The sequence below is a fragment of the Zonotrichia leucophrys genome, chromosome 11, assembly GCF_028769735.1.
Source record: "Zonotrichia leucophrys gambelii isolate GWCS_2022_RI chromosome 11, RI_Zleu_2.0, whole genome shotgun sequence".
Classification (NCBI taxonomy): Eukaryota; Metazoa; Chordata; class Aves; order Passeriformes; family Passerellidae; genus Zonotrichia; species Zonotrichia leucophrys.
In genome coordinates this window covers 7,380,097-7,404,328 of record NC_088181.1, presented here as the reverse complement: position 1 = coordinate 7,404,328, position 24,232 = coordinate 7,380,097, and the positions used below count along the sequence as shown (strand labels likewise).

At 48.9% G+C, this 24,232-nt stretch overlaps 1 protein-coding gene across 3 annotated transcripts in view; it reads left to right on the top strand.

Annotated features, from left to right (window-relative positions):
• PLEKHG4 (pleckstrin homology and RhoGEF domain containing G4) overlaps positions 1–24,232 on the top strand; it is an 84,250-nt gene that overhangs the window by 50,398 nt on the left and 9,620 nt on the right. For all 3 annotated transcript variants that reach the window (XM_064723452.1, XM_064723451.1, XM_064723450.1), the window contains exons 11-14: positions 4,301–4,439; positions 6,806–6,928; positions 7,435–7,626; positions 22,745–23,688. In XM_064723452.1, the coding sequence (XP_064579522.1) occupies positions 4,301–4,439; positions 6,806–6,928; positions 7,435–7,626; positions 22,745–23,688 (1,398 nt within the window). The remainder of the gene's footprint in view (positions 1–4,300; positions 4,440–6,805; positions 6,929–7,434; positions 7,627–22,744; positions 23,689–24,232) is intronic.

Here is a 24,232-nt window from a genome sequence, read left to right as displayed (position 1 = left end):
ACTCTGCCTTTTGTGCTCAGAGTTGCACAGGCCACTATTAAAATATCTTTAAAGTCTTTAACAGCCAGGTGTTTTCTTTGTGTGCCAGGATGGAAGTCACTTTTTTCTTCAACCAAATTTTCAATATTTGGTTTGTTTCCTCCAAGCTGCTGTGAAGGCACTGAAGGACAGGAATTAAAAACTTCTCAGTCTGAAGCTGAAAAAGAAATAGATATTTGTGTGAAGTATCAGTTTCCCCATAAAACTCCCTGTTTCAGGATATTGTGGAGTTTACTAGTGTACTGGAAATCATTTAGGAAGTTTTTAAGATCTAGATCAGCAAATGGGTGTGTGTGTGTGTGTAAATAGATAAACAGATGTACAGAGGTTTGGGAGAACAGGCTTAATGCCCAGTGGATCCTCTCTGTGAGCACTGAAGTGCCCAAGTGAAAAAAACAAACTTTCCCATGGACTGTGAGTGATTTCTTTGTTGGGCTCAGTTTGCCTACCTACTTTATACTACAGCTAGAAAGGCTTATATTTTCCTGTGTGTAAGAGAGTAAAAGATGGATGTGAGTCAGAGAGCCTGTCCAGCTGGTAAAAGTGAACTGTCAGGGGCTGACAACATATGAATGGAGTTACCTTGGAGATGCCACAGAAGACCAACAACTAGACATTGAGGGTTTAATGAATGCCTGCCAAGCGAGGCAGAACGTGTGAAAACAGCGTGGCTGGTCCTTGAAACAAAGAGCTGAGGTGCTGGAGGAGCTCACAGAGGAGCAGGAATGGTGTAAGGCCACACCTGAAGTTGTCTGGGGACTCTGAGCCCAGAGGAGCTGTTTGGAAATAATTTTTCTGTGCATGTTGTTTGCAGTCACTCAGGAAACCATTGGCAGGACCATGAGAAGGGGCAGCCTACAGTGTTGAATTGTGGCTGATAAGGGCATCAATAGACTGCTGCAAGCATTCACAGAGGAAAAAAAGTCCTTTAAATGACAAGAGTAAGGGATTTTGGTTTATATATCCCCAAACAGCCCAAATTACTGATAAGAGTAAATTTCCAGCCTTCTTCTGAACTGAATTCTCTGTCTAGTCCCTGCTTATAGCATAAACTTCCAAATGCATCTTAGATTGACTTCAGGTAAGTTTGAGATGCTTATGGATCAGTAAAGCAAAGGTTTTCTGTGTATGTCTTCAGTAACAGGATGTCACTTTTAGTACCATTGTATCAGCTGAGACAGAGACTGATGTGCATATATATGTAGATTCTGTACATCTGTAGCTGCCACATTATTTACTGAGACATGTATTTTATGATTACATCCAATGGGCAAAGGGCTCACTTCTAAACTGGAGCTCCCTTCCACCTTCTAAAAATGTGCATAAAGGCTTGGTTGGATTGAGATCTTCAGAGGCAGGATAACTCATGTGGAGGGAATGTGTGGGGCCAGAATTGTTGTTTGGGGTGGATTTTTCTCAATCATTTAGATGGATACCAAGAAGTTCACTCAAGCTCCTTCTCCTGAAATGGGTTCCTTGGACTGTGGTTGGTGGGCCAGCAGGAGTGCTTGATTGCTGCTGTTTTGAACCTAACCTGGAGGGGTTTGCTGGCCTTAAGGCCAGCACTGGGCTCAAGTGGTCTCCAAGAGACTGGTCTTTTCCACAGTGGCTCAGTGAATTAGCCCCTTTACACAGTGACTTTATGGTACACCTATTTCTGGTTTAAAAAACCTTGAAATGTGGGGTTTTTTAGCCTTTTTTTATAATCACTTCCTCTCCCTCTACCTTGAGGGTGATTTTTTTCCTGCCCATAGTTGCAGTGTTGTCTTCAGGGAAGCCTGTGTTTTGTGCCTTTGGGAAATGTGCAGTCTGCTCTGCTAGAATCTGTAGCATTTGTTAGGCCTTGCAGCCCAAGTTGCTACTGACTCCTGTCAAGGAAAACTGCTCAGACTTACAATGGGGGGGTTGTTTCCTCTGTCAGGTATGGAAAGGGGCAGAGTGGGATTCCTTGGCTCCCATCCCCTGATCAGATCATACTCTGTGCTAGGTCAGGCAATGCTAGAGCTGGAACCCTTGTGTCATCAGGTTGCCATCTGACAATTCCACATTAAGTGCTGAAGCCATGGATGCTCGCTTTGTCACTGGCTTGGGTGGACATAAGGACTCCTATTACAGAAAGGTCTAGCAGGTCAGTCTGGCTTGCTGATGAGTGCCATCAAAGAAGTAGCATCAACACCAAAGTGATTTCCATGGAAGCTCAGGGAAAGGTTTGAAAAATATTTTGCCTTGTGAGGGGGTAATTGAAAAGGTTTGCATATAGCAGCCTGGAATGCCTAAAGTTATAGGTGCTGATTGTCTGTGCCAGCGGGAGGAAGAGTGTTTGCTGTATCCATTTCCTGAGTGGATGAGAGCATTCATGCCAGCAGGGAATTCAGCCCTGTGGGAGTGAGGCCAAAGGGTGTCTGCCTGTCTGGCCATCAGTATGCTGGAGACTTACTCAGAAAATGGGACTTGACAGATACGCTCTGCTGCACAACACCGAGCAGCGTTAATGGTGTTGCCAAATTTAACTTGCAGCCATCGTCCAAACTGTTTCTCATTAGCTGTCCCAGCTGTGTCGCTGCTGCTGACGGGAACTGGCCTCCACAACCTGCTCTGTAAACAGCTTTCCAGAGCTCAGCTTGGACAATGATTCTGACTCTGCTGCTGTGAGTCTCCTGGGTTGGATCTGGGTCTGTCCATAGGAAAGGATTACAAAACAGAAGGCTCATATCATCACAGTTTGTTTATGGCAGTTTTGGGAAATGCCAGAGCAGCACTACAGCTTGGATGTTTCCATTGAAGCCTGCAGATTCTCTGTAGAGAACCTGTCTGCTCTGTACCGCAGTAGCACTGATCTTAGTCCAGAAACTATTCGGGTATTTTTGGCTGCACTTTGGAGAAATTCATTCAGTCTAATGGCATTTCAAAGAGGAAAAACAAAAGTATCTAAGAGCCTGAGGTTTGAGAAGTTGGCTGTTGCACACTGGGTGGAATTCTGAATGGAAAAATAGTGTGGATTTCTGCTATGCAGAGCTGCTTGTCCAGACCTATGGCGCTACCTCGTGTCAATTAAAACTGCAGAGTGGCTGCTACTAAACACTCACATTCAGTTGCATTTCATAGGTTCAAGTCTGCCTGTAAACCCAGACAGAAATAAGCACGTATACTGAATTGGTTTGAATTATTTTCCATTAGCAATATTAGCTACCTATTTTGCAAGTGCCTTAGATAATTTTAATAGTATGATAAAAAAACCACACTCTAATAAGTCAGAAGGTTGTAAGACGATGAAATGAAAATTGGTTTAGGGTGAGTACAGGAGATTACCAGGCAACTGAACATGCCAGTGTAGAGCACAGCTGAAGGAGGCTGTAGTGTGTTTTCTTGTAGCTGTCTCTTGAGCCCATAATTGTAGGAGGGGAACTCTAGAAGCAAAAGAAATACAAGAAGAATAAGCTTGAATGTTCTTCTGTCTCCTGGATCCCATCTGTAATTCACCCAAGCCTGTGCTGGAGAGGTGTTGCACACATCTGAAAGGAGTTTGCTAATACTCATCATCTAACCAAGACCGTGGTTGCAGCATGTGAGGGCACTGGGCTGCATCCTGACCCCTCCATGCTTGCCTGTGTGCTGTGGGCAGGCTGGCAGGGCTGGCAGGGAGAGTGCCTCCTGGTGTTGCCCGCTGCACTTTGGTCAGCACGGCTGCCTGTGGGAGGCAGGGAGCTCAGTCTGTGAATCTCTTCAGCACAGCACTGTAAAATCTGATTTCTCCTGGCACTGAGTTGTTGTACACTTTGCATATTTGTTTGGCTGGTGGAAATCCTGACAGTAAGTGGGGCATCAGGCACTTAATATTGTTGTTGTCACTCAGGAGAGATTTGCTTACTAGTGGTGGCTTATTTACTTAATTAAATGCAAATGGTGGTTTTAGACGCTGAAATTGCTTGACCCTGTGTTTTGTGAAAATCCATTGATGCAACGATCTGTGTTTATGAAAAGCTGAAAGTGTGAGAAATATGGTAAATCTTGTAAGGAGCCTGGTTGGGAGGAGATGCTCTTGTCCTTCCTGCCAGGTTATCTGCATTGGGGTCAGGGTGGTGAATCATGGTAATGTGCAAGGAGCAGCAATATTCTCTCCTGTTCTCCATATGGAGATGGCCTGTGTGGGTCCCACGGGGAGGATGACTGCAGTGCTGTTGTTGGCCAGGTTGTGTTTGCATGAAGCACTGGGGGAAGGACCTAATGCAAAAGCCTTGACCAGCCCTGTGTCCCCTTGCAGAGATGCACTGGATGCTGCCAGCGTGCTCTACAATCAGGTTGATGAGGGCGTTCACCGCCTGGTGATGCTGTCAAACAAGCGCATCCAGGAGCTGGAGCTGGTGATGGAGTTCGAGAAAGTGGAAGAGTGTTTTAAGGAGGTAAGGCCCCTACCTGTCAGTTCCAGTGGCTGCTGCCCTCTGACTGTGTTCCACAGCAGGTACTGCACCTGTTGATCTGTTGTGTGAAGGTGTACAGTGATGCTTGATGCTTAAAAAGAACAACTGAACATAAGAATTTGAGGTAGAGTTTCAGCAGTGCTGACAATCAAGCCACTTATTTTCCTGGTATCTCTTGATGCCAAGTGAAAGTCCCTTGGCTTCTCTCTAGGTGTGGATTAGTCAAACCCCATAAACATCTGTGAAGTGGCTCATATGTAAGCCATACACTTGGAGGCTGGGTGTCTTTTCTGACCCTCTCAGCAAGACTGTTGATGAAATAGTCTTCATACTTCACCTTGAGAAGCAGCAGAGTGATGTCAACAAGCTGATAAGTCTGCATGTCCCCTTTGGGCTGTAGCTCCTGCAGGATCACCTTACATCCTGTTGCAGAATATCCCTGCCCCTCACTGGCTGCCCATCCCTGTTGTGTACTCTGTTGTTTAGATTCCTGTGCTGTTTTCAAGTCCCTGATATCTGATAAGTCCAGGCACACTCCTTCCCCTCTGGGTGCAGACCAGGCCCACTCGGTTTGCCTTTGGGTGCAGCCCTCTCTGCAGGCTCCAGGAAGGGAGCAGCTTCTTGTTCTTAGCCCAAGAGCCATGCTCAGCCTCCCACCCTCTGAGCTTCTGTGGGACCTTCAACTTCCCTTCATTTAGTGCTTGTTGAAACTCTGGACAGCCATGGGATAACTGAAGCAAACGGGCACTGGCTTTCAGAAAGACCTTTGAAACCTGTAGCCATGTTGATAAAGGACCTCAAAAAGTCATAAAGCAGCTCATATCTGAGCATCCTCCAAGAGCTGATCAGTCCTTTCAGTGTTGCAGATCCCAGATGTTCCATGTTGCAGATCCCTAAGCTTGAACTCAATGTTGAGATTATGGGGTTGAATGGTTTCCTGTGCTGTAACTCATCAACAATGAGAAGTTTGCGTGTCCTTAAAAATCATGATTAGGATCAGTTTCACTATTGCTGTTCTGGGATTCTGGGCTCCTCTCTTCTAGTGGGAACTGGATTTGCAAAGGAGGCTGCAGCCTACCGAGTGTTTTCACAGGCCAAGGTGGATCTGGGAGTTTAATGACTTCCCATTTGCAGGTAGACACTGGGGCGCCGTGCAGGATGTGCTCGGGACAAGAAGTCTGTTGCAAGAACCTGGTAGAGACTCCTGCTAAACTCACAGGTTCCTAATACCAAACACAAATGAAAAAAGGCACAAAAGCAAGCACTGCAACCTCTTTCTGCTTTAAGCTGAATTTTATTTTTTTGTTGAATTGAGTAACAATCATCCGCTCCTGGGTTACTTTGCTTGTAGATCACCAGTGGTGGTAGGAGCTGCTCCTGCTGTTAAGCCTGCCTGGGAGCTCTAGGCAGCAGCAGTGTGCCTCTCTGCAGCTCTGAGAGCCCACCATCATCTCTTCCTCTTGCCAGTGGGCTTGCTCCATGTAACCTTCTCACAGTCCACAAAACTAGGAGTTTGTCCTTGACTATGGGGTTGAGTTGGGATATGGATTCAGGTGACATAGGCAAACAGGATGTGTGGGCGTTAGGAAGCACTTAGTCTGTCCCTTCCCCCAGGTGCACCTATGCCTGGAGCATTGCAGACAAGTTTACCAGCCTGTTTTTAAAACCTAGTGATGATAGAGGTGCTGTGTTATCCTGCCTGGCCTCCTGTGACTGCTTTGCTCTTAGGATGCTCTTGTTAGTCAGGCCTCTACCCCTCTTTGAGGATATGGGCTGATAGCTGTAGCAGTAGCTGGGCTCCACTGAGGAACATGCAGTTGCTGCTCAGCTTCGTGGAGAGCTGCCTTCAGAAAACCATTAGCTGAGAGTCCCAGAGACCAGTGGAGCATTGCAGATGGGGAGAATCCATCAATACATTCACACTGACATGGTTCATGTCCTGCCAGTCAGAAAAGGGAAGTGATGTAGGAAATCTGGCAGCAGGGAGATTTGATCCCAGTTGGGGGTAACAATAATAGGAATGTCAGGCCAGTCTGCAAGTTGCAGAGCTTGCTTTAGACCATGGCTCACCCAAAACAGAGCCCAGGCAGCCACTTGCCCTGTTTATGCCTAAGGCTAGTGAGCAATAGCAGAGCTTTTCAATTACTCTGTAACCTGAAGTGGAAAAACTCTGAGCAGGAGGCTCAGACTGAAATGCTGGATTGGGGGGGGAGAAGTCTACACTCATTCTTTCCAGTAATGAGATGACCAGCATTATGAGAGCAGTTCCTTGCTCTTTCCACATAAAGGCCTGCCTTGGTGAGTAGCACAGGGTGACTAACAAGCAGGGCTTATCCCTTTTCTTTTAGGTCAGCAGTTGGATTGAGAATGTTGGCAGAAAACGGCTAAAGGAAACTGTCAACCTGGATGATTCTTTGGAGATGCTGCTTCAAGCACAAAAGCAGTTCAAGGAGTTTGATCTTGTTGCCAGTGTAAGTGTTGTCAAATTGGAAAATTATATTCTCCAGCATCTGAGTTGGTAGCATGTGTGTCTTGTATGTGCTCAGCCAAACACATGGTGCTAAGAGGGTTCACCACCAAAGTGTGTGTCATTCCCTCTCACTGCATAGTCTCCCTGCTCTCCTTTTGCAGACAAAGCCACCAGCTCAACACTTAGTAGATGGCATTTACCAGTCTTGGGGAAAACAGCTACTGGGTTGAAAGCTGGATTTTTTTGTTCCTCCTTTCATGTGTGTGTAACACTGCCTTTTTCATGACTGAGCCATGGTCTTGCTATGTAGGCCTTACAAGCTGCTGTGTGACAAGTGTAAATCATGAGATCAGGCTTCAAAATTCTGCTGTAGACAAAGACACCCCTGCTCATGTGATTTGAACCTTGAAAACCGGTCTAGTTAGCCCTAGCTGTTAATGGCATTGAAGACTACTTAGTGTTGATTCCAGCTCTTTATCCTCATAAACAATTCCTTTTTGTTTTCAGGAATATTGCAGAAGGGGACAGGAAGCATTAAAGAAGATGAATCAATGGGAAGATCTTTCCTTTGTGGATGTGCATTCTTACAGGGTAAAGCTGCAGACCTACGAAGATGAGCTGGAGGATTTCTGCACCCAGCTGGATGAAACAAGGCACAGAGTCTGTGAAACAGTCAGGCTGTATGAATTCTTTGACAAGGTAAGACAAGGCATCTGCTGCACAGAGGAGGGTGTAAAAAGTCTGCTTGGACTCAGTCCAGTGCTAGATTGTTTATGAAAGGTGTGAAATGGAGTATTTGCTCCATCAGGGAGCTGGATCTATAACCTGCAGCAGTCCCCTCGTGCTCGTGTGTCTGCAGTGATTTTTTTCAAGTCAGTATGTGGGAGAAGGGGTGGGTGGGTCTTCCAGAAAATGTCCACATCTGTTAAGCATAGAGGTTTTCTCCTCTCTGAGCTGGAGCTTTTTAACCCCTTTCATGGCAACAGTGGGCAGAAGGATTATGGCAGTGCTGGCTCTGATGACAAGGGCCAAGAGTTGGGCTGATTGTGTCCAGTCCTGCCATCATGCCAGGGAAGGCTGCCTGCATTTTCCTGCTATATCCTTAGACACTGGCCAGTTCAACCTGTTAACTCATCAGGAGTAGCACTCTGCTTGTCAGTCCTAAATACAGTCCAACTCCTCCCATGTGGAGGCCTGCATGAGGAAAGGGAGCACCAGAATGGAGAGCTGGGAAGTGCAGCTGAGGGAACAAGGCATCCCTGGATCATCACAGGGATGTGGGAAGCAGGAGGACAGCATGTGTGTGGTGACTGTGCTGAGTACCTGACCTTCCCACCTGTTTGGTTTAGTGCAAATGCACCCATTTAGCAGATCTGCAGTTGGATTTGGTGTTCTTTAATTCCTAAAGTTGCAGATGAAAAAGCAGTAGGATTTTCTAAGTGCATTTTAAAATACAACTTTGGCAAGAACAGAAAGCCAGGGAGCCTGTGTTCCATTTATTCCACACTTGTACAAACATTGGGTATTGAAGTTCTCAAATTCCAGAAAGAATAGACACTAAAAGTTAAGCTGTACCAGATGTAGGTGCCACTTAGTTGCTGTCTCTGAGCTGCCTTGGCAGCCAGAAGTGCTCAAGGGAGGAGGGAGGAAAATCAGCTAAACATGAAAACATGGAAAAGCATCCTGTGTGAGGCAGGAAAGTGGAGAAAACAGCCCAGAGCACTGCTGTCAGGGCAATGAGGATTGAGTTTGTTTGGTGATGCTCTGCAGGTCTGCTCTGGCTCATCTCTGCAGTTTGCTGTGCAGGTGGAGGATCCTCTTGTGCTGTAGAAATATGTAATTTTTTTTTCATCCCAATGGAGAGAGAATTGCCTCCTGTGCCATAGGAGAATGGCAAGAACCTGTGCTTTTCTGCCTCACTGATCAGAGATGTTCAGGGGCTGCTCTGGTACTTGAACACCCCTTGCCATCATGGGGGATCGTGGGAAGGATCCTGGGAAGGGTTTTCTCATGTTTTTTTGATAAATTGAGGCACACAAAAGCACCAAGCCTTGTTTGGCATACTGACAATTCTGCAGCCAAGCCAAACATTGGTTGTATGTGAACCCTTCCAGGCAGAGCTGGAAGTCTCTGGAGCACAAATGTGGACTGTAGCACATGATCACAGAACCAAACAATGGGTTGAGCTTGAAGGGATTTTAAAGGAATCATCCAGTTCCAGCTTCCCTGCTACAGGCAGGGATGCCACCCACTAGACCAGGTTGCTACCAACCCCCATCCTGGCCTTGAACACTTACAGGAACAGGACAGCCACAGCTTCTCTGGACAGCCTGTGCCAGGGCCTCACCACCCTCACAGGGCAGAATTTATTCCTGATATCCAATCTAACCCTGCCCTCTGTCAGTTTGAAGCCATTCTCTCTTGTCCTGTCACTCCATGCCCTTGTCCAAAGTCCCTCTCCAGCTGTCTTGGAGCTTCTTCAGGTTCTCCAAGGTGTTCTGAGGACTCCCCAAAGCTTCCAGGCTGCTCAGTGCTCTGTTCTGGCATGGAAGTTACATTGTGCTGGTGGCTCTTGGGCTGCCAGGATAGTGGGACATGACTCTATAGCAGTGTGTTCCTCCACAGCTTCAAAGCCTTTTCAGAGCCTGGTTCATTTCTAGAGACACAAATGCTACGTAGACCCCAACAGTGGCCCATTAATTTTCTGAGGGCATTGCAGCTTTTTTGGTGGATGAAAACTCCAGGATGCAGTCCTTGGCAGCAGCAGCAGCCCTCTTGGTTGTGCCTTTCATGCTGCATGGCCCCAGTGCAAACAAAATGATAGTGGCATAGTGTGTTTTCACACTGCTTTGTGTGGAGGAGAGGCAGCTGGCTCAGGGAGGGAGGAGGATTTTGATCTCACTGGTTTCAGTAGAGTTATAAACAATTCTGGTGGTGTAAATATACTGTGTGTGTATTGTGAACCAGTGGCCAACTGAAACAAGGAGTGGAGGGGGATACATCCTGCAGCTGTAGGATCAGTGCAGAAATTGCTGCACAGCATGAAAGTTCTTTCAGTGCCTGAGTTTGATCTTGATCTCCAGAATGCTTTCTGCCTTCCCAAAGCAAAGTTAGTGGTGTGGTCTGGGAGGTGGGGGATAAGCAGAAGATCTTATCTAAACTGATTTCACTCTCTTCTGATACTGAGCTGCTTTTGACCCTCCTGCATTGATCTTGTCAGTGCCTGCCTAACTCCCTTGTCTCTGCCCTAATATCTGAGGGCATATCTACAGCAGGAGTCTACAACAAGCCATGTCCTTGATATTCCTTCTCGTAAAGAGCCTGCCGAGTGCCAAACCCCAGGATTTGGGGAAGAAGCCCAAGGATGCGTAAGCAATGTACACTATGGAAATGAGCTGGCAAGCTCAGCGCTCCAAACATCTCAGCCTGTGCCAAAGGAGTGGAGCACCCACCATGGGGATCCTGGTGTTCATCCCTCACGTACCTCTCTGCCTGCTGGGAATGGCAGGCGTGTTGTGCTGGCCCTCCTGCCTGTGGTGGGCAGGTGTTCTGTAGGGCTGTGGGTGCTGGACAGGCCGTGGGACAGGACAGCATAACCCCATATGCCCCATCAGGATGCTGTACTGGTTTTTTTCACTGCTTGGCAGTTCCTGAAGGCCTGTCAGAGCTCCTTGCAATGAGGCAGCCTGAGCTGGGCCAGACCACATGGAGCTTGCACATGGGCTGGCAGGGTTCCCTCCCCAAAGACATGACTGGTGCCAAGCTGGATGTTTCCATTTGTCCCCGCTTCCTTTGTGGCAGGAGCCCTTGGTGCCTGACAGGGGGGTGGATGATGGTTGGGCTGAGGCAGGAGAACAGTGAAGGAAGCTGCTTTCCCCACCCCTGACTGTGGGCTGGAGGATTGTTTTTCAGTCCCACAAAGTCAGTGTGGGTATATTCGGGGTCCTGCCATCTCCCTGTAGCTTCAAGCCTGGTTTGGCCACTGTCCCTTGTTTACTCAGTTCCAAGACTCTGCTGGGATCTGGCACCATACAGTGCTTTGGGGAAAAACTGAGCAGCTGAACAAGCAAGGGCATGGATGGTGCACCAAAAGCATTGATGTCTGTTTTGTTCTGGGATTCCTGCAGGACAGTCCCCAGTATCCAGTAACACTGCCATACGTACACCAGGAGCAGCCCCAGCAAGTCTTCCTCTCCTTGTTTATCTCATTAGCCTTCATATTTTTTCCTTCCTCAAGCTCTCTCTGGGTGAATTATTTCCCAGAACACTCTTATATCCCATGTTGTTGACTTTACCATAAGTGAAGTGCAGGTTACCTGGACTGCATGTTTGAAATGTGCCCTGTCAGAACAGAGCACCTTACTTGCAGCAGCATGTCCAGTGAGCCAGAGCACACAGGACAGTCTCTACCAGGTCTGGGATGACAGCCAGTCCTGCTGAAGGTCAGGAGTGAAGGTGCATGATCCTTGCTGGTACAAGTGGAAGAAAACACTGACCCAACCAGAAGGAGCAGTGTCCCATCAGCACCTGCATACCCTGTGGCTGTGTGGTGATGTGGTGCCCAGAGCTGAACTACCTGTATCATTACAGGAGGGCCTGAGGCAGCTCCGGGGGCTTTTTCCTGCTTCTCAGGATGTTGTGCAAGATGGTGCCTCACTGGTGCTCAGGGAAAGTGTGGTCATTGCCCTGACACAGCTGGTAGGTCTCTTCCAGCTTGAGCCCTTTCCTTATGTTTGCTTTCTGCGGGAAGTTGTTCAGCTTGAGTTCTCACTGCTGAGGATTGTTGGGGCAAGGTGGGTTGAGAAATGGTAGGGTTTCCCATTTCTTGGGATTTCTTGGGGCTCTGTTCCACAAGTGATTCCTTCAGTGGTGTTCTCTGTTTCCCTTGGATCTTTTCCCTCAAAGGACCCCTGACCATCAGCCTCTGCTGATTCTTATTCCTCAGTTGTCTTTTTTTTTTGCTGCACTCAAGGAGCTGCTCCTTCTGACTTCTGCTTGGAGTGGGCAGAATATTGCCCAGCCCCTCTCCATCTGTGTTTACATCTCCAGGAATGGGTTACCTGTGCTTCTGGAAGGACCTGCCCCCACAGTGGGTTCTCCTGTGCTCTCCTCCTCAGCCACTTTGTTCTTTGTGGCTTAGAAAACAAAGCCTTTGGCAAGTGAAGGAGGTGCCTGCCCTTCCTGGGGGAGGGCCAGCTGGCCTGCATTTGATTATGGCAGTGCCTCCTCATCCCTCCCCATTGTCCTTGCTGCTGTAGGAATGCCAGCCTTTTCTCGCTCCATCCCGTGAGCAAGTGTTGCTGCTCTGGGGCCCGAAGAGGGGCCGGGGCCCTTCTTCCCATCGCTCTTCTCTCTCACATCTCCATGCACCTTTCCCTGCAAGTCTCAGTCGCCCCATCCCGGCTCGGGCAGCAGCAGACGGACACAGCAAACCCTCCTGTAAGTACCAAGTGCCGGCTGACGTGTGAGCTGTGCTGATGTTGTTTGAAACAATGTAGAGAAGGCTTTTCACTGGGTTGCTTGTGCTTGTCTGTGCATCCAGGGTGAATCAGAGCGCTTTGTGTGCGGCTTTTGTGCGCTCAGACAGAGCCCCGTGGGCTGTGGGCATCTTTGCCTGGTCCCCCTGAATCCCAGGGCTGTGCTGTCTGTAGCAGAGCAGACTTTCTCTTTATTAGAACTCCCTCTTTCTCTTTATTAGAAGTTAATTGCATGATTATTTCAGTGGGCTTAATTTCCCTGCAGCTAGAAGTTGCTGCAGACAGACTGGATGTTTGTGCAGGGCAGGTGGTACCTCTCAGCCTCCGGGACTTCTGTCAGATATTGTACACAGCACAGGAAGGGGCTGCTCTCCTGGTCTGTTCCAAGGTTTGCTGGGTTCCTGCCCCCCAGGTGACTGAGAACTGCTGGCACAGCACTCCCAGCTTTTAGAGATGGATCTGATCTTAGATTTGTCAGCAGATATCCAGAGTATGCTAAATAAGTGGCCTTCCACAAATGTTATCTCTGACTTCTCCTCAAAAGTTTCAGAACAGAGACCTGCTGATACCTAGTTTTCTGCTGTGTTTCCTTTCTGATTATGTACCAGATACAATTTTGCAGATGATCTTTTAGAGGGGAAAAAAGTCCCTTCCAGGTGATAAATTATTGATGATTTTTTTTCTTAGCCTTTGGTGAAAAAAGGAGGGTTGTGAATGCTGATCTGTGGGAAGCTGGAAAGGATCCTGGTGTCTGCAACCTGAAAGTGTGATTTTTTTTGTAGCAGGCTGTTTGGCAGAGTCTGAGAAGTAATTTTACTGAAAGAGTGCTATGATTCCCTGCTCTGGGAATGTGCTTGGAGAAACACAGAGTAGAACTCAGCACCAAAGTGGAAAAAAAGACATTTAGTGTGTCCTTACTGTAGCTTACTGTAAACAGAGACCTAGGTCCCTGTTCCATGATGCTGCCAGCAGTTCTGCACAGGTCAGATCATGGTTTTACCCCACAGCAGCTTGGAGCAAATGAGATTTTGCTGTGGTTTGTAATAAAGTCCCTGGGACTTAACATGCACTATTCTCTCTACACCTCTGTGCAGAGATTGTCTTTGCTTTTCTGCATAACATTTCCAAATAACAGTTTTGATCTTGTTACTGATGCAAGTTCTCAGGATGATGAAAGGAGATCCAAAAGGCATGGGAGGGGAATAGTTACTGTGCTGTTTTAGGGGAAGCCACTGTTGTCTGGCTGCAGCATTGTCTGACAGCAGCTGTCTCATCTCTCTTTCTCTCTCCTTCCTCAGTTATGCCTGTAAAGTCGTGCCCCTAGACAGACATCTAGTCTGATTTGTTCTCCTATTTCAGGGGTGTCCTTTTTCATGCACAGCCTGAAGCAGTTGGGGGAATGAGCCTCAAGGAAAATCGATCCTCTGGCAGAGTTCATGCAAGGTTAATGTGTGAAATTTCTCCCCTCTCCTTCCTGCCAGGTTTTTGCTGGAGAAATCTTCCTGCAAGGTTAAAAAGAGCCTAGTGTTTACTTTCCTGTCAAAGTGTATTCATGCATTAGAAAGTTTCTGCTTTGCCTTGGAGATAGCCCTCTTGTACAAACAAGAAGTCCTGAACACTTAAATCTGATCTGTTACAGATCAGATTTTTCTGTCTTGCAAAATTAGTGATTTGGAATCTGTTCTGTCTTATGAATTCTTCAGTAAATCACTGTTAGCTCTGCTGGTGCTAGAGTTATTTTCTGCTATGTTTCAGCAAAAACTGTATGGTCAAATGGGCAGTACAGCAGTAGCCCTGGCAAGCTCTGTGGCAGGAGGCAAAAGCTAAATAGTAGTTAGCAGCAGCACTCAGTGCTCCTTTCTGGTTGCACAACATAGGTGTGAGACTCATTTGTCCCTCAGTGTTGCAGGGCAGCAGCAGTGAATTAATTAGGTTTTTGTCATGTGCTAAATCCAAGTGCAATTTGCAGTTGAAGGTGAGAGGTTCTTGGGTTAAGACGCTTTTGAGCACCTGTTCCAGCACCTCAGGCAGTGCTTTAGTGCAGAATGAGCTCTGTGCTGTGTTTGTGACATGTGCAGAGAGGCAAAGCCTTGATTCATCTGGGGTCCTTCTCCCTCCTGCCGTGCTGGCCCAGTTCCCCTCTGTGGAGGACACAGCAGGAACAGTCTGAGGGAGCCAGCCAGTGTGTGGCACATGTTGGGATGTGGGGTATGTGCCCTCCATGTGCCTTCCCTGACCCAAGGAGTGCCAGCATGTTCTGCCACTGCATGTATGCAGGGAGTAATGCTGAAACCACCTTCAGCCTTGATTGTCAGAGCACCTCTGTGTAAAAATTCCTCTGTGTCCTTGGCTGCCATGAGCATAAATTGACAGTTATTTCTAAGACCTGGGCCTCTGTCAGGTGTGTTCAAAGCTCCTTCAGGGTCACCACACTGGGAGCCAGTCAGTCATGGTAGGGAAACAACATTTCCACCCAGCAGGTTTAGGGATTTCTCAGCTCACACTGGAACTGAGGTGCAAGGGGAATGTGTGTTCTTAAAGTGTGAGATCTGATGCCAGCAGAGATTTCCCTTCAGCTGGGCCCAGCCTTGTGCATGTGTGCAGTGCAAAGTTTGGGTACTTTTTTCCCCTCTAATCTTGGGATAGAATCTGCACAGGGTGACAGATTTTCTGAATTTCTGTGTGCTGGCATCCATCTGGATGCTGGGATCCTCCTGGAGGCTGGAATTCCCTTTAGTCATGGGAGTTAAATAGATCTGTTCAAGCAATCTGGTCATGAAGCTCCCCTCAGTGTACAGATGGAACTGAAGCTCACAATGGCTCAATCTGCATATCAAAGCCCTGGACATATGGACAGGGCTCTCCCAGGCACCGGCTGCTCTGCAGGGCCTTGCACCCTCCAAGTACATCTTGGTGTGCTCTTAAACAAGGAGCTCTTTCCAGCATTGTCAGTCCCCCTGCAGAGGAGAGAGCCAGTGAACGTGCTGGATGTCTGGATCCAGTTTCAGCTCCACATCTCCCTGGGCACAAGCACCCAAAGTGCAGTGCAGAGAGATCCCAACTCATCATGCTATAGTTAAGCAGAATTTGGCTCAGCTTGTCACAGGGGAAAGGATGTGAAATGAAGACTACAGAGAAAGCACCCCATTTCTCCATGCAGGCCCAAGGGCATACTGGAGGTTTTGCAATCCCCAGCATGGAGCATGAGGAACCTCATCAGAGGGAGCCAGGGCAGAGGAGAGACACCCACCACAGTCCAGTCTGTCCACACTTGCCTGTGGGGTGATATTACAGTGGGGTATTTGAGCAGTGTGATGATGTGACTGTCGGGACAGATGTAAAAGCAAAGCATGCAAAAAACCTTTGGAGGTGACATTAGTCTCTGAAAGGGTAATTTGTTGCTGTTGTGCAAGTTGCCAGCTCCAGCTTTGGTGACTCACACATCTCGCTGTAGCTTGATCTTGAGCTTGGCTGGTAGCATGAGGCTCTTGGCTCATTGGTGAACAAAGCTGCTGAAAAAATGGGCAGTGCCTCAAATGTGAAGAGGCTGGTTTGCAGCAAAGGCAAACATTGAAGTTTCTGGTTTTACTGGGAGCAGACTTGGCCCCTGATCCTCTGGACTTGGGAGCTTTTAAATATTGAGAAAATCTCTGTAGTGAGACAGAAGAGTAGGGGGAGAATAATCAGTGCAGAATCTACCTAAAGCTACAGTCATGAGAAACTGGAGCTTTGAAGAAAGCAGATCTGCCACTTGCTGCCCTGCTACCTAGGGAGTAATTTTGTACATACATACACGAGTAAATATACACACACATGTCATACACATGTACGTGTGTGGCTGTACACAGATTTATGGTGAAACTGGCACAGGCTGCTCTTGTGGAATCTCAGAATTGCTGTGAAGCAGGGGTTATTATTGTAGCTGCTCATGATTCACCAGGTGAGTCACCCTGTTTCTAATTGACCCCCCTGGGTGCTGCCTGGCAGTGGCAGCAGTGAGAGAAGAGCAGGGCGAGCGCGCGTCCTGCACGGCAGCTCCAGCACACAGAGCCACATTTGCCCTTTGGGTCCTCGTGCTGTCGTCAAGAGAGCAGAAATCATGTGCAATCTTATTTTAGCCAATTATATTTGCCTGTAATTAGGCTCTCCTGGACTTGTCATGCCTGGCTGCCCAGAGGGCAAATTGAGGGATTTTTGAGCATTGTTCAAGAGAGCTGCTGCAAAAGGATGGCCAAGCACGTTGCTCTAATGAGCAGCCTTTGATGGTACATGGACTGTGGCATGCCCAGACCAACCCTGACAGGTGCTGCTTCCCTGACCCCTTGTTGTTCTTTCCTGCCCAGCTGTGGGGTATCTGCTTCTTCTCCTTTCTTATGCTTAAATCCAAGGAGTTTCTAGTTTGTGCTCATCTCTCATCCTTTGCCCTCCCACACTGTTTGTTCAGCAGCTGGCACTTGGTAACTGGCAGAAATGCAAATACAGGATTTAAAGTTTATTTTCCTTAGCAGCTAGTTTTAGGCAAACTAAAGATTTCAGTGGTCTGTTCTCCCTTGGAGGAGGGGAGGCTGTCTGAGCTACACAGCAGCTCAGAAATAGTTTAGCTCTTCATTTCAAGAGCTTGAGTCTTTTTCTTAGTCTTTAAAGCTGAGCTTTTACCAGCTACATCCCATGTAGGACACAGTTTTGATTAGTTTGGTTTGTGCTGCTAATGAATCACAGACAGGGCTGCAAAGGCAGTTTGGAAAAGTTGACTGCTGCAGAAGGATAGGAGAGTAACAGCAAACCTCTGCATAGAGGAGGGATTGCTTCTAACTTGGTGGCTTTGCTGAAATGCTTGTGCTCTGAAATTACATGGTTTCTTGTGTGTGAGTGGAGCTGCCTGCTCATGGAGCTGCAGATCTTGGTAGAAGTGAACAGGGGCTTGGGCTCTTAGAGATGTGGAAAAACATCACAATGTTTAGGAGGGATCAGTATTTGCTCCATAGCTCTTATATGTTGGGTGGTGGTTTACTTTGCATTTTTGTTAGAATTTGGGGTCAGTTGGAATGCTTTCTCTCCCTGTTTTTTGCACTGTGAAGGGGTATCTGGCTTGTGCCCAGTCAGGATGTTCTCTGCACACTTCAGTAGTTCTCGTGTGAAGCACGGCCCCTTCCCCCTCTGCCTTGTCTCTGGTTACCAGGCCCCCCAATCTGGTATTTAGGCTAGCAGCATTTGCTTGTGAATAATCAGAGCTGAGATGATGCACTGAAGCAGGGCCCTGCCTCAGTCTGGCTGTAGGGGATGATGTACAGCACAGAGCTGGGCACAGCCAGGGTATGGACTCCCTGTGGACAGATGGGAAGGTAGGATGAAGTCTGTTTTTAACCAACAGATAGACTTGCCAAGGAAACATCTGCAGATCCTGAAGTTTTGCTCTTTCCCTGCTCCTTTCTTCACGGGTGCTGTTAGTACTGGTAGGTGGGAGCCTGAGGAAAGCCTAAGGCAGATCCAAGTGTGTGGTGAGCTGACCACTCTCTGCTGAAGCTGCTTGGTCTCTGAGTTAGTCTTGTCACCATTTGCCAGCTGACAGTTCTTGTGGTAAGTAAGGTAAGCCTGGGTAATTTTGATTTCAGTATATTTTGATGTAAAATAGCTTTTTAATCGTGGTCCTTCTGAACTGTCAGCATATAAAGCAGTCTCCAGCCATGGGTCCCTGCTACCACTGTGCATGCAGCAGCCTGTGACAAGGGACATACCAGTGCTGTGAGCAGGAGTCACTTCTCAAATCAACCTAAAGCCTTGTTGGACTTTAGAGGGAATAGGCCCAAGTAAACATCAGCAATGGCAGTAGCATTTTCTTGCAGTTGAGCTGCATTTACTTTGGAATGGTGTTCTGGTGAGTCCCTGTCACTCTTTACCCCTGTGCTGGGAGTGCTGCAGGCTGTGTCTGAGCTGCACTTGGGTCAGTACCAAGGCTGTGGGTGGCCAGCAGAGCAGCTGCAGGATTCAGAGCCTGTGTGACACCCTGCATAGGCTGGGAAGTGCTTTGTTTAGTTCACAGCAGTACCTGTGATGCTTTTAATTTTTCTGGCTGCACCAGTTTTGCCTCTTTTGCTGCAAGCTAACCTCATTTTGCTCTTAAAGCTCACAGCTGAAGTTAAGGGGATTTAAAAAGAGTACAATGGTGGTGAGAGGAGGTCTGGTAATGGAGGGCTGTGTAGTTGTTTCTTTCCACAGAGACCTACAGTCAGTTGTGTCTCACTGAGAAGCAGGAGAGTGGAGCCCAGCCTGGGTGCAGGAGCTGCACCAAGTTGGATCAGGGCTTGTTTATATCAGTTCCTTTTCTGCTGTCCTGGGCAGTGTTCTCAGCTGCTGTGCTGCTTCCCCCTCTCTGAGCTGTAGAGAACAAGGCAGGTGGGGGCTTCCAGTCCTGGGACATCAGCACAGAAGAGTGAGAAACTTGGTTTGTCTTGTTGCTGTGCTTCAGTCATCATACCCACAAGCATGATTCCATTCCTGCCTGTATTGTTGCTCCCACCAGGGCTATCTTGACTGTCTCAAGATGCACTGTGCAGGCACTTGAGATTCCAAAGGAAACCTTCTCACAGCAAAGTCAGTTACCTACCTGGGTGCATTTTTCCTCTGCAGAAAATTGATCTGCCCACCTCTGCCTATTCAGACATTCAGTTTGCTATTTGTAAAGGAATTATAGGTACTATCATCATCTCACAGGAAGGGATTAAGGAGGTTTGGACAAAGGCAGGCCCCTGAAATTGCCCCTTCTGGCATATATGTGAGATGCACAGTGCCTGCTCCTTCTTTTGGCTACCCAGAAGGTGTCTTAGAGGTCACTTAACCTTGAGTATGCAAGGAACCTGATAGGTTTGTGATGGGTTTGGTTTGGGGAGGTGTAATTTCTGAGTAGTGGCTCAGGTGAGGATCCAGGACCCCTGGAAGGCTTTCAGTGCTGGCAGTGTGCCCTGAGCCAGGGCTGAGCAACTTCTCTGGGCCTGTGTTTGCAGATGGTACTTGAGTGGTGCCAAACCCAACAGACTCCAGGAGCTCCTCAATGTGCTGCAAGCCTTGTCCATGGTGAAATGACCAGAAGACCAGCAGAGGATGATGGGTTTGATGGTTGCACCATAATCCAGTGAAGTCCCTGGCTTTTCCTTTCAGCATGGCAGCTCCCTGAGAGCCCTGGGCAGCCTGGCAGGACCAACCTGTTGCTGATGCTGTTGCAGGATAGATCAGTCAGGCGTATGCAGGAAGCACATTTGTCTTTAATCCTGTAATTGAGAGGTTCAGTAACAACTTGCCTGTAAAGATCAAAAGCTGAGGTACAGGCTCTTTCCTGCCTGGTTCCAGACATGGTTGGGAAGGTTTCAGCTTTCCTGTGCACAGGTGCCTCCTTTTATCTGAGCAGCTCTTGCAGCTCTGCAGGGAAGCTGTGGGGCTGCCTGCTCTCCAAAAGCCCCTCATCCACAGGGCTGTATCCTGGCTTGGCTGAGTGTTGTTTGCAGCCTTACTGGGAGACAGGTGACAGCAATAGCCCTGCCTGCAGGAGGATGGGGGCACACTTGGTCCCTGGAGAGGATTGCCATTTATGTGCAAAAAGGGGCAGTTGAAGCAGATGATGTGACTGGAGAAAGCCTTGGTGGTCACTTAGCATGTTACCAAGCAAAGCTGCAGGATGTGGAGGGCTGCTCCATTGTGCAGGGAACAAAGCTGAGCTATTTGCTGGCCTGTGACAGGCACTGGTGATGGAAGGAAATGCCATCAAGATTGAGAGTCATTTCTGCTCAGCCCTGGTGTCCTTGCCAAGAACAGACAGAGACCATATGAAGATGAGAGGTGGTGGGGCTGCTGTCCTGTGTGCTTTGCAGCCCTGATCCCTCCTCACAGTAATCACATGCAGATCAGAAGAATTTCTAGGAAATAAAAGAAGTCTCTTTTCTCTCTCTCCTATCTGTGCGTGGAAATTAGTCGATAAGGCCTTCACAGGGCATCTGCCTTCCTGACTGGTTCCTGTAGAGTCCAGGCAGGCCTGCTGGATGTCCCTCTCCTGAACATTGCTCTCAGCACCCTCTTGGACAGCCCTGTGTGTCTTTTGAGTTCAACTTTTCCCATCAAGCAAATGGCAGCCAGCATGCAGCCTTCAGTGGGGATCACCCATTGACCTGCACAGCCAGAGAGGTGAGATGTGCCCTTTCTTAGCCCAGAAGGATGGCCAGCCCTTGCTCTGGGCAGAGCTGGAAGGGGCTTGTGTTGGTTTATGTCCAGCTGGAGGGGGCAGCACAAAACCCCACAGCAGAATAGGCCATCTGTCCCTGCTGTGCAGATCTGCTGGGCTTGGGGATTCATTTTGCCTTGAAATGCTTCCACCTCCAGGAAATAGAAAAACCTCTGCATCAAGGACAAATGCAGATTCCCACCAAAATCTGACATGTCCTCTGCCTCTGCACACCCCTCCTGGCTGCCAGCAGTGGGCAAGTCTGGAGCATAAAGCCTGGATAAGGGAGAGGCAGGTCAGGGGCCTGTTGCTGCTCTAGGCAGGGTGATGGGAGGAAAGGGGGCTGCTGCTCTCTGGATTGTCCCGTGCTGCAGTTGGGTGGTGCTGAGGAGCATTTTCCCTGAGCAGCTGCTGGTGCTTCTGAAGCAGCTCCTTGCTCTGCATGAGTAATGGGGCTGGCTGCACGCACACCATGCAGCTGCAGCTCAAAAGAGAATGTGGATGGCTGTGGGAGCTGCTGTGGAATCTGGCCCTAGAGTGACTCTGCTCAGGCTGCAGGCTGTGCTGGCATTCAGCTCTCCTACAAACAGCAGTGTTTGGCTGTCAAAGCCATCCCCATCAGGGACTGAGCATCATGTGAATGAAATACCTTCTGCCCTGCCTGTCTGTGCCACCAGCAGAGAGTGAGCCTGGCACCGGAGATGTTTGACCACCATGTCCCTGATGGGGAAGCGATGTCTGCTTGCATAAAGCTTGGCTAGATTTTCTTGATGTCTAAAGCTGCATAACAGTAAGTTATTTAAGCTGAGTGAAGGTTGCTACAGTGAGGCTGCTCAGGAAATGGAAAATGGAAAAACCAATCACTTTGTTCCTGGCACTCATTATGAATGTTGTTTCTCTGCAGGTACACAGGGCCTGACAGGTCAAGTGGTAGAGATGGTCTGGCTCACTTCTGGGCATCCAGTGGTGTTTCTGCAAATCCACTGATGTTGGGCAGTTGGCAGAAGATGCCAGGCAGCCCTGTCCAGGGTGTTTTCCCCACCTTGTGTATCTGATTTCAACAAATAACCCTGTGTGTTTGCTGATGGCCATTAAAATTCTCTAGCCAGGCCTACAGCAGCTGATCACATCTTATTTACTCTATCATTACATCTTGCCATCTCTGCTTTATAGAGAAAATGGTGGCTTTTCAGCCTAAGTCAGATGTTTGTCTTTCTTCTGCTTTTGATTGATGACAGGTCTTGGTGCTGAGCCCCATTCTTTCCATGGTGATAATACACTCACTGTTCCTTTGTATCTGTCCCACTGGACCACATTTTGTCCCACTTCTCTTGGTTGACTGATGCAGCAGAACTGTTTTAGCAAGGCCAGCATATGCACCACTGCTAGAGTTAAGCCCCATGAAGCTGCTTCCAGCATTCCTGGAGTATTAGAAATAAACTGCTGAGCTCAGTATTTGACTAACGAGCACAAGCATGTAGTGCAGTGGCAAGCAGAGCCAGGCAGGCACAGCACACCACACAAGCTGCCAGCAGTCACAGAAAATGCACAAGCTGCACGGTGCCAGATTCTTCCTTGCTGCAAGGATGGGTCAGAGCATTTGGGGTGATCCACAGAGCCCAGGTGTGGCTTCTGTGTGCTGTCAGCTCCAGGAAAACAGTGTAGGGAGCAACAGTCCCATTGCCTGCAGCTTACTGGTGCCCTTTGACCTTATCCTGTTTGACAGTGGTGAAAGTGCCCGGGCAAAAGAGGAGAGAGAGTTCCAGGTTTTATACTGAGCAGGCCCACACTGAGGTGTGAATTCCTGCAGTCTTAGCAGCAGCTTTCCCTGGCCCCCCCTGCCCGGAGAGGACAAACATGCCCAGCAGTGTGGGCGCCAGCTCGCAGGGACCTGGCGGGGAGGTGGGGCTGTGGCAGAGCAGCCAGCACAGCTGAAGCCCTCTGCATAAGGGGCTGTTTGTTTTGCTGAATTGTTAAGCCCCATTGACAATAGCAGCCCCCCCCACTCTCTACACTCAAGGAACTGTGGTGGCCAGACACTGATCCTTTCTCTTATCTTCAGGCACTGAATTAGGGTTGTTCTTCACTGAGTCCCTCTGACTGGCTGTTGCTTTTTGTTCTCGCTCTGCAGGCGTACGAGTGGGCCTTGGAAGGGATGCGACACCTTGCCTGTATCAGCATGGAGGACTGCAACTCTCCTGAGCACTGTGCAGATGTCATCAAGTGCCTGGAGAGTTACAAGGGGCAGCACCCGGACATCAGTGCTGCCCGGTTCCAGGAGATGAAGGAGCTGGCCTGTGAGCTGAAGAGTGACAAGGGGCTCAAGCAGTGGAAATTCGCATGGTCTAAGTGCCAGGAGACCAAGCTGGTTTTTGAAAAGAAACTGGAAGCAGCCTTGAGAACAAGGAAGTCTCTGCTGTCAGACCGCAACCCAGCTGTGGGGGAGCAGCCCCAGGCTGGCAGTGAGAGTGGCACTCTGTCCCACCGGAGGCACTCTGAGGGGGCCACCTCCAGGTCCCACTGGGACAGGACTCCGAGCACATCTCATGGCTACAACAGAAGCAACAGCTGTCTGGAGTGGACTAGGGAGAAAGCTCCCTCGCCCTCCCTGAGCTGCCCTGGAGATGTCGATGCTGGGGAAGTTTTTGTCTGCCCAGCTCCTCTCAGCCCTGGTCCTCACTCCAGCAGAATTTCTTTCGCCAGCAGGGCTTGTAAGTCTTCAGTGCTGCCTGAAGAAAAGCCAAACCTGGAGAGCATTTTAGAAGCCCCAGAGGTGAGGCAGTCTTCTACATCCACTCCAGTCCCTGGGAAGCTGCCTCCCGGGAAGGTGCTCCGGAAGGCCCAAAGCTTTGACCTGCCTTATGGTGAGAGCCTGTGGGCCAGCTGCCAGAGGAGCGAGCCGGCCCGGTACGGCAACACCGGCGTCTTCATCAAGGGGCTGGAGGTGAGCAGCACTGAGCTGGTGGACAGGACATTCGCTCTGAGGCAGCCAGCTGTGAGCAGCTGGGCTGCAGACTGCCTGCTGGAGGGACAGAGGGGCTGCCTCTCCGGGGCAGAAGCCAAGAGCTGGGGCAGGTAAGTGTCTGTGACATTTGGTGTTCCCTTTCTCAGGGTGGTGAAAAGGCAGCCAGCAGAGATTAGAGGAGTTCTGTAGTGCTGGTTACAGGACAGATGGAGATGTAGCTCCAGCTTCCCTGCATGTGTGTATGTGATGCTGAGCAAGCCCACAGGGATGTCCCCACATAATTTGGCACCTACCTAGGTGGGACGACAGAGAAATGGGATTTGTGGCTCTTCCCTCACAGCGTGATTCCTCTAGGGGAAGAAAGTTCAGTTCCCAGACAGGAGAGGGAGTCTCTGAACATTGCTTCCATTGGAGAATGAGGGATTACAGAAGCAGTATTCAGTGACCTAATAAAGCCAGGACTACAGGTGCAGTGGGAGAGCAGAAGCTCAGGGCATTGTCCCCCACACTTTTGGGAGTGTTGTACCCAGACTGGTAGGGAGGCACATCCAGCACCTTGTGACAGCAGCTTCACAGGTGAGAGGGTGTTTGTATTTGTGCTTTGGGGCTGAAATCTCTGGGTGTCCAACAGCTGGCATTTGTGCTGCTTTTCTT